The following is a 13,711-nucleotide window of genomic DNA, read 5'->3' as shown; positions in this document are numbered from 1 at the left end:
GTCCTAACCGATATAAGCTGGGAAGATAGACTAAGCAACACAGACCCCAACTTATACCTAGAACAGATTAACTCGGTGGCACTCGATGTATGCGCAAGGCTTATTCCTCTAAGAAAAAGGAGGAGTAGATGTAAAATAGAAAGAGATAGGCGCTCCCTTTACAGGCGACGGAAAAGAATAACATAGCGGTTAAAGAGGCCAGTATATCTGAAATATGTAGGGAGTCACTGGCCAGAGAAATAGCAAACATCAAACTTAAGCTAAAGGAATCTTATAGGAGTCAGGAATCGTGGGAAGAACTAAAAGCCATAAATGAAATCGAAAGAAACCCAAAGTATTTCTTTTCCTATGCCAAATCAAAGTCGAGAACAACGTCCAGTATTGGGCCCCTACTTAAACAAGATGGGTCCTACACAGATGACAGCAAGGAAATGAGTGAGCTACTCAGGTCCCAATATGACTCAGTTTTTAGCAAGCCACTAACCAGACTGAGAGTCGAAGATCAAAATGAATTTTTTTATGAGAGAGCCACAGAATTTGGTTAACACAAGCCTATTTGATGTTATCCTGATGCCAAATGACTTCGAACAGGCGATAAATGACATGCCCATGCACTTTGCCCCAGGGCCAGACTCATGGAACTCCGTGTTCATCAAGAACTGCAAGAAGCCCCTATCACGAGCTTTTACCATCCAATGGAGAGGGAGCATGGACACGGGGGTTGTCCCACAGTTACTAAAAACAACAGACATAGCCCCACTCCACAAAGGGGGCAGTAAAGCAATAGCAAAGAACTAGAGACGGATAGCACTAACATCCCATATCATGAAAATCTTTGAAAGGGTCCTATGAAGCAAGATTGCCACCCATCTAGAAACCCATCAATTACACAACCCAGGGCAGCATGGGTTTAGAACAGGTTGCTCCTGTCTGTCTCAACTATTGGATCACTAGGACAAGGTCCTAGATGCACTAGAAGACAAAAAGAATGCAGATGTAATATATACAGACTTTGCAAAAGCCTTCGACAAGTGTGACCATGGCATAATAGCGCACAAAATGTGTGCTAAAGGAATAACAGGAAAAGTTGGTAGATGGATCTACAATTTCCTCACAAACAGAACACAAAGAGTAGTAGTCAACAGAGTAAAGTCCGAGGCAGCTATGGTGAAAAGCTCTGTTCCACAAGGCACAGTACTCACTCCCATCTTGTTTCTCATCCTCATATCTGCCATAGACAAGGATGTCAGCCACAGCACCGTGTCTTCCTTTGCAGATGACACCCGAATCTGCATGACAATGTCTTCCATTGCAGACACTGCAAGGCTCCAGGCGGACATCAACCAAATCTTTCAGTGGGCTGCAGAAAACAATATGAAGTTCAACGATGAGAAATTTCAATTACTCAGATATGGTAAACACGAGGAAATTAAAACTTCATCAGAGTACAAAACAAATTCCGGCCACAAAATAGAGCGAAACCCCAACGTCAAAGACCTGGGAGTGATCATGTCGGAGGATCTCACCTTCAAGGACCATAACATTGTATCAATCGCAGCTGCTAGAAAAATGACAGGATGGATAATGAGAACCTTCAAAACTAGGGATGCCAAGCCCATGATGACACTCTTCAGGTCACTTGTTCTGTCTTGGCTGGAATATTGCTGCACACTAACAGTACCTTTCAAGGCAGGTGAAATTGCTGACCTAGAAAATGTACAGAGAACCTTCACGGCACGCATAACGGAGATAAAATACCTCAATTACTGGGAGCGCTTGAAGTTCCTGAACCTGTATTCCCTGGAACGTAGATGAGAGAGATACATGATTATATACACCTGGAAAATCCTAGAGGGACTAGTACCGAACTTGCACACGAAAATCACTCCCTATGAAAGCAAAAGACTTGGCAGACAATGCAACATCCCCCCAATGAAAAGCAGGGGTGTCACTAGCACGTTAAGAGACCATACAATAAGTGTCAGGGGCCCGAGACTGTTCAGCTGCCTCCCAGCACACATAAGGGGGATTACCAATAGACCCCTGGCAGTCTTAAAGCAGGCACTGGACAAGCACCTAAAGTTGGTACCTGACCAGCCGGGCTGTGGCTCGTACGTTGGTTTGCGTGCAGCCAGCAGTAAGAGCCTGGTTGATCAGGCTCTGATCCACCAGGAGGCCTGGTTGATCAGGCTCTGATCCACCAGGAGGCCTGGTCACAGACCGGGCCATGGGGGCGTTGACCCCCAGAACTCTCTCCAGGTAAACTCCAGGTAAACTCCATACTCAGGACAGTTCGTCCTTCTACACAAGGTGAGTATCCTCAGTATTTATTCAGGACAGTTCGTCCTTCTGGACAAGGTGAGTATCCTCACTCCTTACTCGGGACAGTTCTTCCTTCTACACAAGGTGAATATCCTCACTCCATACTCAGGACAGTTCGTCCTTCTACACAAGGTGAATATCCTCACTCCTTACTCAGGACAGTTCTTCCTTCTACACAAGGTGAGTATCCTCACTCCTTACTCAGGACAGTTTGTACTGCTACATAAGGTGAGTTCTTAATTGTTGCTCTAATAAAAATTTCTGCATGGGGAGTCAGAAGTTGAAGAAGGTTGCCAAGGTTCCCCAGTATATTTTTCTTCCATTGATTTCTTTGCATTAACTTAAAAATGTCTGATGTGATAAGCTTCAAGCTTACTCTCTTATTGTTTCCTAATGAAACAAAGGTTTCTCTTGTTATTGTTCTTTATATATCTCAGTTTGTTAATTCTATTGAAAGTTTGATGGGATGTTATATTTATCCTTTGAGAACATTAAAGAATTAGTGCATTTACTTGAACTCAGTTGTACATATATTTTTTTGACCGAGCAGGTTGTCACTGTGCACTTTTGGCTTATGTGATAACAAAAGTGTAGCACCATTTGATTTTTTTTTTTTTCTTCAAAAATTTCATAATATTACTTTAAACTATTTTTATGGACAGTCACGAGAAAGACTAATAGAATAAACATACAGTAGGGCCCCACTTATACGGCGGGTTAGGTTCCAGGCTGTCGCCGGAAAGCAGACATCGCCGGAAGGCAGAACGCCATTTTTTCCATTTATAAATGCATATAAATGCCAGACAACAAGTTTACACTAAATTATATTAAGTTAGTAATAGAACTAGGCATTAAAAACACACAAAGTAAAATACATTCACAGTAAATTCATTACTTATCTTAAAGTATTTGTAATCTTAATGTAGGGAGAGAGGTGAGTAGTACTTATTTGTAGGAAGTCATGTGCAGGTAGCCCAGGTGTAGGTAGCCCTGGCTCCCTGTCTCATACTTAATATACGATATTTAAAACATCCCAGAGAGGTAAAATACACATACAGTACACTCATTATTTACCTTAAAATATGTGTAGTCTTAATATAGGAAGGGAGGTGAGTAGTATTTTTTTGTAGAAAGTGGATGACATCTTTGCTCTGTGGCCTCATGACTCCAGTCTCTTCCAACCTTTTCTTGAAGCTCTTAATAATCTTGCCCCTTCCATTAAGTTTAAAGGTGAATGGTAATCTAATTCCTTGTTTCCTTGCCTTGATGTCCATGTCCACCGCTCAGATACAGGTTTTTCCTTTTCCATTTACCGAAAACCTATGCACAGTGGCATGTACATTCACTACTTTTCCTATCATGCTTCCCCTGTCAAGAAAAGTGTTCTTATCTCCCTCTTTCTCCGTGCCCTCCGCATCTGTGATCCTCAGTTCCTTCCAGCAGAAATTTCCACTCTTCATAATTCGTTTTCCCATCTTGGCTACCCTTCCTATTTCATAGACTCTGCCCTCTCACGTGCTAAACGTAATTTCTTCTCTCCCAAACTCTCTACTCCTGGGAACTCTTTTATCCTTTGCCTTCCCTACATTTCCGGTCTTTCTAATCTCAACAATTCTCTCCGTCCCTTAGACATCAAGCTTACCTTCCGCCAGACTAACACTCTTCGCACTAATCTCATTCATACCTCTCCTCCCTCTACAGATGTTCCTGGTGTCTACTCTATTTCTTGCTCCTCCTGTCCTCTTCAATACTTCGGAGAAACTGGTCGATCTCTTTCTGATAGACTTAGGGAGCACAAAAATAGTGTTAGGCTTGCCGACTCGAACAATGCTCTTTTCTGTCACGTCAGAGATCATAGCCATCCTATTGACTGGTCTTCTGCTAAAACTGTCTTCCCTTCTTCCAACTTGGACAGTCGCCGTCTAGTTGAATCCTCTCTAATACACAACTTTCCTTGCAAGAATCGTAGCCCTGGCTTCGTCTCTGTAGATGCCTTCCTCTCCCACTACATTGTAAAATGCTCCAAACTTCAGAATACCCTTGACTTAACCTGACTCCTCATTTTTTCTTTTTCTTTTTCTTCTTCTCCCTCTTCCCCTTTCCTCTTTCCCTTTTCTTCTCTGGGTTGTCTTTCTCTCTTCTGTCTCGTGTTTCTGTTCCTTCTTCATTTATTTCACCACTTCCCCTTTCACGCACCTCTGTGCGCTTGCTCTCCCTCTGTGGGCACCTAGCTCCCTTGCAGTACTCCCCTTCCTTTGTATTTGACTGGCTCGTCCTCCTTATTCCCCACTTCTACCACTACCACTACTACTACCTCTTCTACTACTACCACTACTACTACTACTGATGAGATTAAGACACATGTGCGGCGTCTGGGTGTCTTTGTTGTGGGCGTTTCGCCCTCCGGTGGCTTCCTGGATGGCGAAACGTCTACAATGGGGATGCCCGGGTGTTGCGCATGTGTCTTAATTTCATCTTGTCAGTATTATATACCATTCTTCTACTACTACTACTTCTACTACTACTACTTCTACTACTACTACTACTACTACTACTACTACTACTACTACTACTACTACTACTACTACTACTACTACTACTACTACTACTACTTCTACTACTACTACTTCTATACTACTACTACTACTACTACTACTACTACTACTACCACCACCACCTCTTCCTGCCTATATATAGGCATCCTGTTCCACTTCTGGTTAGTGTGACTTTGTAAATGGTCTAAGTCGGACTGAAGCGTCGTCGTAAGCTTCTCTCTTTTATGTGTGGGTTATTTGTGTGTATTATTAAGTAGTATTGGCATCATGAGTAGAGAGAGACTTAGCAATTTTAATGTGTACCTGCACACCAGCACAGTGTGTAAGTATATTTAGGTACAGGTACACATAAGTATAATTATCAGAGTACATATAAAATATGCAGTAACTTTAAAACACTTGAAATTTTGGAAAGTTTCCTGACATAATAGATGTGGTCACAGAAAATGTAAACAAACCGGGTGGGGGGCACCATATTTGAAAGACCGCTTGCCGTATAGCAAATTTTGGTCATAATTTGACATCGCCGTATTAGCGGAACGCCATAAGGCGGGGCCTTACTGTATGTATTTTTTTTTTTGAACCCTCTGGCCTTCTCCCACCGAGGTAGTGACCAGAAAAATAAAAATCATCACCACTCGCTCCATCACTGTCTTGCTAGAGGCACACTAACACTAGTTTAGATGCCCCTCTAAATTGCATTAGTCCCACCTTTCCTTTAGAGTGTATGCACTATACTTTACACATCCTGGACTTGAGTCTAACTAACTGGTTTCCCTGAATCCCTCTATTTATTTATTTATTTATTTATTTATTTTTTTTTTTAACAAGTCGGCAGTCTCCCACCGAGGCAGGGTGACCCAAAAAAAAAAGAAAGAAAATTCCCAAAAAGAAAATACTTTCATCATCATTCAACACTTTCACCACACTCACACATTATCACTGTTTTTGCAGAGGTGCTCAGAATACAACAGTTTAGAAGCATACACATATAAAGATACACAACCTATCCCTCCAAACTGCCAATATCCCAAACCCCTCCTTTAAAGTGCAGGCATTGTACTTCCCATTTCCAGGACTCAAGTCCGACTGTATGAAAATAACCGGTTTCCCTGAATCCCTTCAGTAAATATTACCCTGCTCACACTCCAACAGATCGTCAGGTCCCAAGTACCATTCGTCTCCATTCACTTCTATCTAACACGCTCATGCACGCTTGCTGGAAGTCCAAGCCCCTTGCCCACAAAACCTCCTCTACCCCCTCTCTCCAACCCTTTCGAGGACGACCCCTACCCCGCCTTCCTTCCCCTATAGATTTATATGCTTTCCATGTCATTCTACTTTGATCCATTCTCTCTAAATGACCAAACCACCTCAACAACCCCTCTTCTGCCCTCTGACTAATACTTTTATTAACTCCACACCTTTTCCTAATTTCCACACTCCGAATTTTCTGCATAATATTTACACCACACATTGCCCTTAAACAGGACATCTCCACTGCCTCCGTCTCCTCGCTGCTGCATTTACCACCCAAGCTTCACACCCATATAAGAGTGTTGGTACTACTATACTTTCATACATTCCATTCTTTGCCTCCATAGATAACGTTTTTTGACTCCACATATACCTCAACGCACCACTCACCTTTTTTCGCTCATCAATTCTATGATTAACCTCATCCTTCATAAATCCATCCGCCAACACGTCAACTCCCAAGTATCTGAAAACATTCACTTCTTCCATACTCCTCCTCCCCAATTTGATATCCAATTTTTCTTTATCTAAATCATTTGACACCCTCATCACCTTACTCTTTTCTATGTTCACTTTCAAGTTTCTACCTTTACACACATTCCCAAACTCATCCACTAACCTTTGCAATTTTTCTTTAGAATCTCCCATAAGCACAGTATCATCAGCAAAAAGCAACTGTGTCAATTCATATTTTGAATTTGATTCCCCAAAATTTAATCCCACCCCTCTCCCGAACACCCTATCATTTACTTCCTTTACAATCCCATCTATAAATATATTAAACAACCATGGTGACATTACACATCCCTGTCTAAGACCTACTTTTACCGGGAAGTAGTCTCCCTCTCTTCTACACACCCTAACCTGAGCCTCACTATCCTCATAAAAACTCTTTACAGCATTTAATAACTTACCACCTATTCCATATACTTGCAACATCTGCCACATTGCTTCTCTATCCACTCTATCATATGCCTTTTCTAAATCCATAAATGCAATGAAAACTTCCCTACCTTTATCTAAATACTGTTCGCATATATGCTTCAATGTAAACACTTGATCTACACATCCCCTACCCACTCTGAAACCTCCTTGCTCATCCGCAATCCTACATTCTGTTTTACCTCTAATTCTTTCAATTTTAACCCTACCGTACAATTTTCCTGGTATACTCAGTAAACTTATTCCTCAATAATTTTTACAGTCTCTTTTGTCCCCTTTCCCTTTATATAAAGGGACTATACATGCTCTCTGCCAATCCCTAGGTACCTTCCCCTCTTTCATACATTTATTAAACAAAAGTACCAACCACTCCAACACTATATCCCCCCCTGCTTTTAACATTTCTGTCATGACCCCATCAGTTCCAGCTGCTTTACCCCCTTTCATTTTATGTAATGCCTCACGTACCTCCCCCACACTTACATTCTGCTCTTCTTGACTCCTACAAGATGGTATACCTCCCTGACCAGTGCATGAAATTACTGCCTCTGTTTCTTCCTTAACATTTAAAAGTTCCTCAAAATATTCTCGCCATCTTCCTAATACCTCCATCTCCCCATCTACTAACTCCCCTACTCTGTTTTTAACTGACAAATCCATACTTTCCCTAGGCTTTCTTAACTTGTTTAACTCACTCCAAAATTTTTTCTTATTTTCATTAAAATTTCTTGACAGTGCCTCTCCCACTCTATCATCTGCTCTCCTTTTGCACTCTCTCACCACTCTCTTTACCTTTCTTTTACTCTCCATATACTCTGCTCTTCTTATAACACTTCTGCTTTGTAAAAACCTCTCATAAGCTACCTTTTTCTCTTTTATCACACCCTTTACTTCATCATTCCACCAATCACTCCTCTTTCCTCCTGCCCCCACCCTCCTATAAGCACAAACTTCTGCCCCACATTCTAATACTGCATTTTTAAAACTATTCCAACCCTCTTCAACCCCCCCACTACTCATCTTTGCACTAGCCCACCTTTCTGCCAATAGTCGCTTATATCCCACCCGAACTTCCTCCTCCCTTAGTTTATACACTTTCACCTCCCTCTTACTTGTTGTTGCCACCTTCCTCTTTTCCCATCTACCTCTTACTCTAACTGTAGCTACAACTAAATAATGATCCGATATATCAGTTGCCCCTCTATAAACATGTACATCCTGGAGCCTACCCATCAACCTTTTATCCACCAATACATAATCTAATAAACTACTTTCATTACGTGCTACATCATACCTTGTATATTTATTTATCCTCTTTTTCATAAAATATGTATTACTTATTACCAAATCTCTTTCTACACATAGCTCAATTAATGGCTCCCCATTTACATTTACCTCTGGCACCCCAAATTTACCTACTACTCCTTCCATAACATTTTTACCCACTTCAGCATTGAAATCCCCAACCACCATTACTCTCACACTTGATTCAAAACTCCCCACGCATTCACTCAACATTTCCCAAAATCTCTCTTTGTCTCCTCTACACTTCTCTCTTCTCCAGGTGCATACATGCCTATTATAACCCACTTTTCACATCCAATCTTTATTTTACTCCACATAATCCTTGAATTAATACATTTATAGTCCCTCTTTTCCTGCCATAGCTTATCCTTCAACATTATTGCTACTCCTTCTTTAGCTCTAACTCTATTTGAAACCCCTGACCTAATCCCATTTATTCCTCTCCACTGAAACTCTCCCACCCCCTTCAGCTTTGTTTCACTTAAAGCCAGGACATCCAGCTTCTTCTCATTCATAACATCCACAATCATCTCTTTCTTATCATCTGCACAACATCCACGCACATTCAGACTTCCCACTTTGGCAATTTTCTTCTTCTTATTCTTTTTCGTAATCTTTACAGGAAAAGGGGTTACTAGCCCATTGTTCCCTGCATTTTGGTTGACTTTTACAACACGCATGGCTTATGGAGGAAAGATTCTTATTCCACTTCCCCATGGATATAAAAGGAAAAGTAATAAGACCAAGAACTATTAAGATAAAGCAGGACGGTAGTACCTCCCTGGATGGTTGCTGTCTACCAACCTACTACCTATTTATTTATTTATTTATTTATTTGAACATGATACAGAGAAGTACAAAGGAATACAGTAATTAAGTGTAACACGCCAAAGCCCCTTGTATGCAGAGCATTATGGGTAGGCTTAAAGTTAAACTTAAGATTAATTAAGCAATGATATATTCAGTGGTAATACATTATTGTAAACAGATTACAATTAAGCACAAATGAGTATTACAAAGACAGGTCATATGGTCATTTACTGTGTTGCTGTGCATTCAGTAGAATGGAGTATTCTGTTAGGTAATGTAATAAAAAATAACAAAGTTTGATTGGGTCATAGGTTAAGCATTTATGAGATACAATTATGAGAAACATTTGTGAGATACAATTTATGAGATACAATTATTCAGTATTTATTTAGTTGTGGGTGAATAAGTGATTTTTGAGAAGAAACTTGAATTTATAAACAGACTGTGTTTCTTTTATATTCAAAGGTAATGAATTCCAGATTTTAGGGCCTTTTATGTGCATTGAGTTTTTGCAAAGCATGAGATGGACACGAGGAACATCAAAGAGTGATCTGTGCCTTGTGTTATGGTCATGTGTTCTGTTGAGGTTGGTAAGGAGATGTTTGAGGGGAGGGTTAATATCAGAGTTAAGTGTTCTATGTATGTAGTAGGTGCAGTAATAAATATGGATTTTTTGTGGTGAGTAGGTTTAGAGTTTTGAATATTGGTGGAGTGTGCTGCCTGTAGTGGGAATTTGTTATCATTCTGATTGCAGCCTTTTGTTGGGTAATTAGTGGTCTGAGATGGTTTAATGTTGTAGATCTCCATGCACAAATTCCATAGGTGAGATAGGGGTAAATAAGTGAGTGATATAGAACCAGGAGGGCTGACTGTGGAACATAGTACCGTATCTTTGATAGTATGCCTATGGTCTTGGAAATTTTTTTGGAAATTTGTTGTATGTGTGTTTGAAATTTGAGTCTATTATCAAGGTGGATTCTTAAGAATTTTCTCTCTGTGAGCTTTGTGATAGATTATCCATTTATCATTATGTTAAGAGGGACATCTGTAGCTCTGTTACCAGACTGAATGAAGTAAGTTTTGTCAGTGTTTAGAGTAAGTTTGTTAGTCCTCATCCAGGTAGATGTTACCTTGCTGACACTCCAACAGTATATCAAATCATAAAAAATACTTTCCTTCTCTCCTATCTGATATACTCATACATGCCTGTTGGATGTCCAAGCCCCCTCACACACAAAACCTCCTTTAACCCTTCTTTCCAAACTTTCCTAGGACATTCCCTATCTATCTACCTACATATTCTTAATGAAATTGTATGTTGGTTTTCAGTTAAAGTATCTTGTGCTGATTTAAAAGAAAATGGAGACATGGTAGGCAAAGTTGGGTTGTGTTGATATAAAGTGTGTACTTGGGGCAGAGAGGAGGTAGGAAAGATCAGTCGAGAGAGATACATTCTCAGCTTCATAACACAGAGATAAGTCTCTGGCTTACTTGCTGCTGGGGAAGAGGATATAAATGAAGTTTTTGTATTTTATTTTTTCTCCATTTTTCCACCAATTGCATTTTTTTGGGTAAATGACCATTTGATGCTTATCTGGCATGTTTATAGTTTTTGGTAAAAAATAAGTCTAAGGTGAAATTTTCTTCGCAATTTTGCAATGTGTAGTGAATTTGATTGAATTTTAAATCTTACACCATTTACACTTATGAGCGATAATTTTTGGCAGCTTCAGCATTCCATAAATTGGTAACCTTTCATCTGATTTTTTTGTTATATTTTAGTATAAAAGTGAATTTTAAAATGGTAATTTTTCTATAATTTTGCTATGCACTCCTCAGCACTTTTTTTATTGTCTACTACGGCTTAAGGGTTAAAAGATAATATAAATGCACAGAACTACAGTTCTTTATAATTATATATAATAATAATTATAAGAAAAATAATAATAATTTTATTTTAGCATAATACATGTTTGTATAAAGGAGTATAACAATTGGGTGTGCATGACAAAAGCCCTTTTATATGCAGAGAATTTTGGGCAAACTTAAGACTAACATAAGATTAATAAGATAACTGCAGTAATTGTATATATAGTCATTATGTGAGTTACAATGAATGCAAGAGAATTTAATATTCAATATTGTATTTAATTCTAACGTAGCAATGTATTTTGTTCACCAGCTTCAGCGAAACTGCCGGGAGTGTTGTGATGTGAGGATCTGTGTAGTGGACAACTTTCAGGGAGAAGAAAATAATATTATCCTCTTATCTTTAGTTCGCAGTAATTTGGAAGGAAATGTTGGCTTCCTTCGTACTGATAACAGAATTTGTGTTGCCCTCTCACGTGCCAAGCATGGGCTGTACATTACTGGAAATATGGACCTTCTTTGTACCTCAAGTGAACTCTGGAAGAAGATTAAAGAAGATCTTATAAATGAAGAATCCATTGGGAATGCTCTGACTCTTAGGTGTAAAAATCATCCTGATCAGTTAATGTTAGTATCATCAGGTGACGATTTCGCCAACAAAAGTCCTGAAGGAGGATGTAATCAAGTATGTGGTGGTTCTCTTCCAGACTGCAGGCATTCTTGTCCCAGATATTGCCACGTGGATGATCAGAAACATCGTGAGTATAAATGTCAAGTTCCTTGTCCCAAGATTCTTTGTGAGTTGGACCATCAGTGTCCAAAGAAATGTTGGGAAAAGTGTACACCATGTGAAGTTCCTGTTGCAAAGGTGTTACCTTGTAGTCATATTCACAGAATTCCTTGCCATGTTGACCCAAGTAGCTACAAGTGTCCAACTGAAGTAATCAAAGAAAAGCCTCTCTGTCAACACAAGGTTAAGATGCCTTGCCATTATGATCCAAAAGTATTTCCTTGTCCCATGGACTGTGATACTAGACTGGACTGTGGTCACAAATGTCGACTAAATTGTCACCATACATCAGACCCAGACCACATTCTTTACAATTGTTTAGAAAATTGTACAAGATTGAATGCAGGGTGTTCACAAAACCATACATGCCAGAAAAAATGTTATGAAGACTGTGGATCTTGCATAGTAAAAGTGAAGAAAATATTACCATGTACTCATGTGGCCAATAAGGTTGATTGTTCTGAGCGTGTTGAAGATATCAAGTGCCATAAATCCTGCATTAAAACACTCATGTGTGGTCATCCATGTAAGAAAGTGTGTTATCAAGAATGTGGCGACTGTGCAGTAAAAGTTAAAAAAACTGTACCAGGTTGTAATCACATTGCTGAGGTAAGTCGGATCTTTTATTTTGCTGTATTAGTCTTAAATTAAGCTCTTGTGCTGTTAATAGTTAATTAGAATAATTGTTACAAGTACAATTTTTTTAAAACATAAGAATGCAGATAAACGTGTTCTCACTTTGCTTACATGTTGCACAAATTTTTTAAACACAGTCAGTGCTCACTTATCTTACGACTATGTTCCCGAAATCTGCAATAGATGAAAAATAATGACATTCAGTATGAAGAACATAAAAGAAAAATATAATTATATTCTTCACACCTCAAAAAAAAAGTCAAGTGTTTTGTTTAAGTTTCTTATTTGTTCAGAAATAATGAAGCATTGACCCTTTACATTGTAGACGCTCTTGAGTGTTGATATAGAAAGTAATGGAGAGTTGATGTTGCTCTAGTAGACCTAGTTGATGTTGCTCTAGTAGACTACTTGATGTTGCCCTAGTAGACCTAGTTGATATTGACCTAGTAGACCTGGTTGATGTCCTAGTAGACCTAGTTGATGTTGCCCTCATAGACCAAGTTGATGATGTCCTAGTAGATTAGTTGATGTTGTCCTAGTAGGCCTAGTTGATGTTCTCCTAGTAGACCTAATTGATGATGCCCTAGTAGACCTAGTTAATGTTGTCCTAGTAGACCTAGTTGATGTCCTAGAAGACCTAGTTGATGTTGCCCGAGTAGACATAGTTAATGTTGTCCTGGTAGACCTAGTTGATGTTGACCTAGTTGATGTCCTAGTAGACCTAGTTGATGTTGTCCTAGTAGACCTAGTTGATGTCCTAGAAGACTTAGTTGATGTCCTGGTAGACCGAGTTGATGTTGCCCTAGTAGACCTAGTTGACGTTGTCCTAGAAGACCTAGTTGATAAGATAAGATAAGATAAGATAAGATTTCGTTCGGATTTTTAACCCCGGAGGGTTAGCCACCCAGGATAACCCAAGAAAGTCAGTGCGTCATCGAGGACTGTCTAACTTATTTCCATTGGGGTCCTTAATCTTGTCCCCCAGGATGCGACCCACACCAGTCGACAAACACCCAAGTACCTATTTGCTGCTAGGTGAACAGGACAACAGGTGTAAGGAAACATGTCGAAATGTTTCCACCCGCCGGGAATTGAACCCGGGCCCTCCGTGTGTGAAGCGGGAGCTTTAGCCACCAGGCCACCGGGCCACCCGATGTCCTAGTAGACCTAGATGATGATGTCCTAGAAGACCTAGTTGATGTCCTAGTAGACCTAGTTGTTGTCT

General features: G+C 39.8%; 1 protein-coding gene across 1 annotated transcript in view; it reads left to right on the top strand.

Moving 5' to 3' along the window:
* LOC128685235 (NFX1-type zinc finger-containing protein 1-like) overlaps positions 1-13,711 on the top strand; it is a 356,060-nt gene that overhangs the window by 208,306 nt on the left and 134,043 nt on the right. Inside the window, exon 7 of the mRNA XM_070080420.1 lies at positions 11,374-12,459. Within this exon, the coding sequence (XP_069936521.1) occupies positions 11,374-12,459 (1,086 nt within the window). The remainder of the gene's footprint in view (positions 1-11,373; positions 12,460-13,711) is intronic.

Source organism: Cherax quadricarinatus, chromosome 1 (genome assembly GCF_038502225.1).
Source record: "Cherax quadricarinatus isolate ZL_2023a chromosome 1, ASM3850222v1, whole genome shotgun sequence".
Lineage (NCBI taxonomy): Eukaryota > Metazoa > Arthropoda > Malacostraca > Decapoda > Parastacidae > Cherax > Cherax quadricarinatus.
This window is presented reverse-complemented; position numbering and strand designations above follow the sequence as displayed.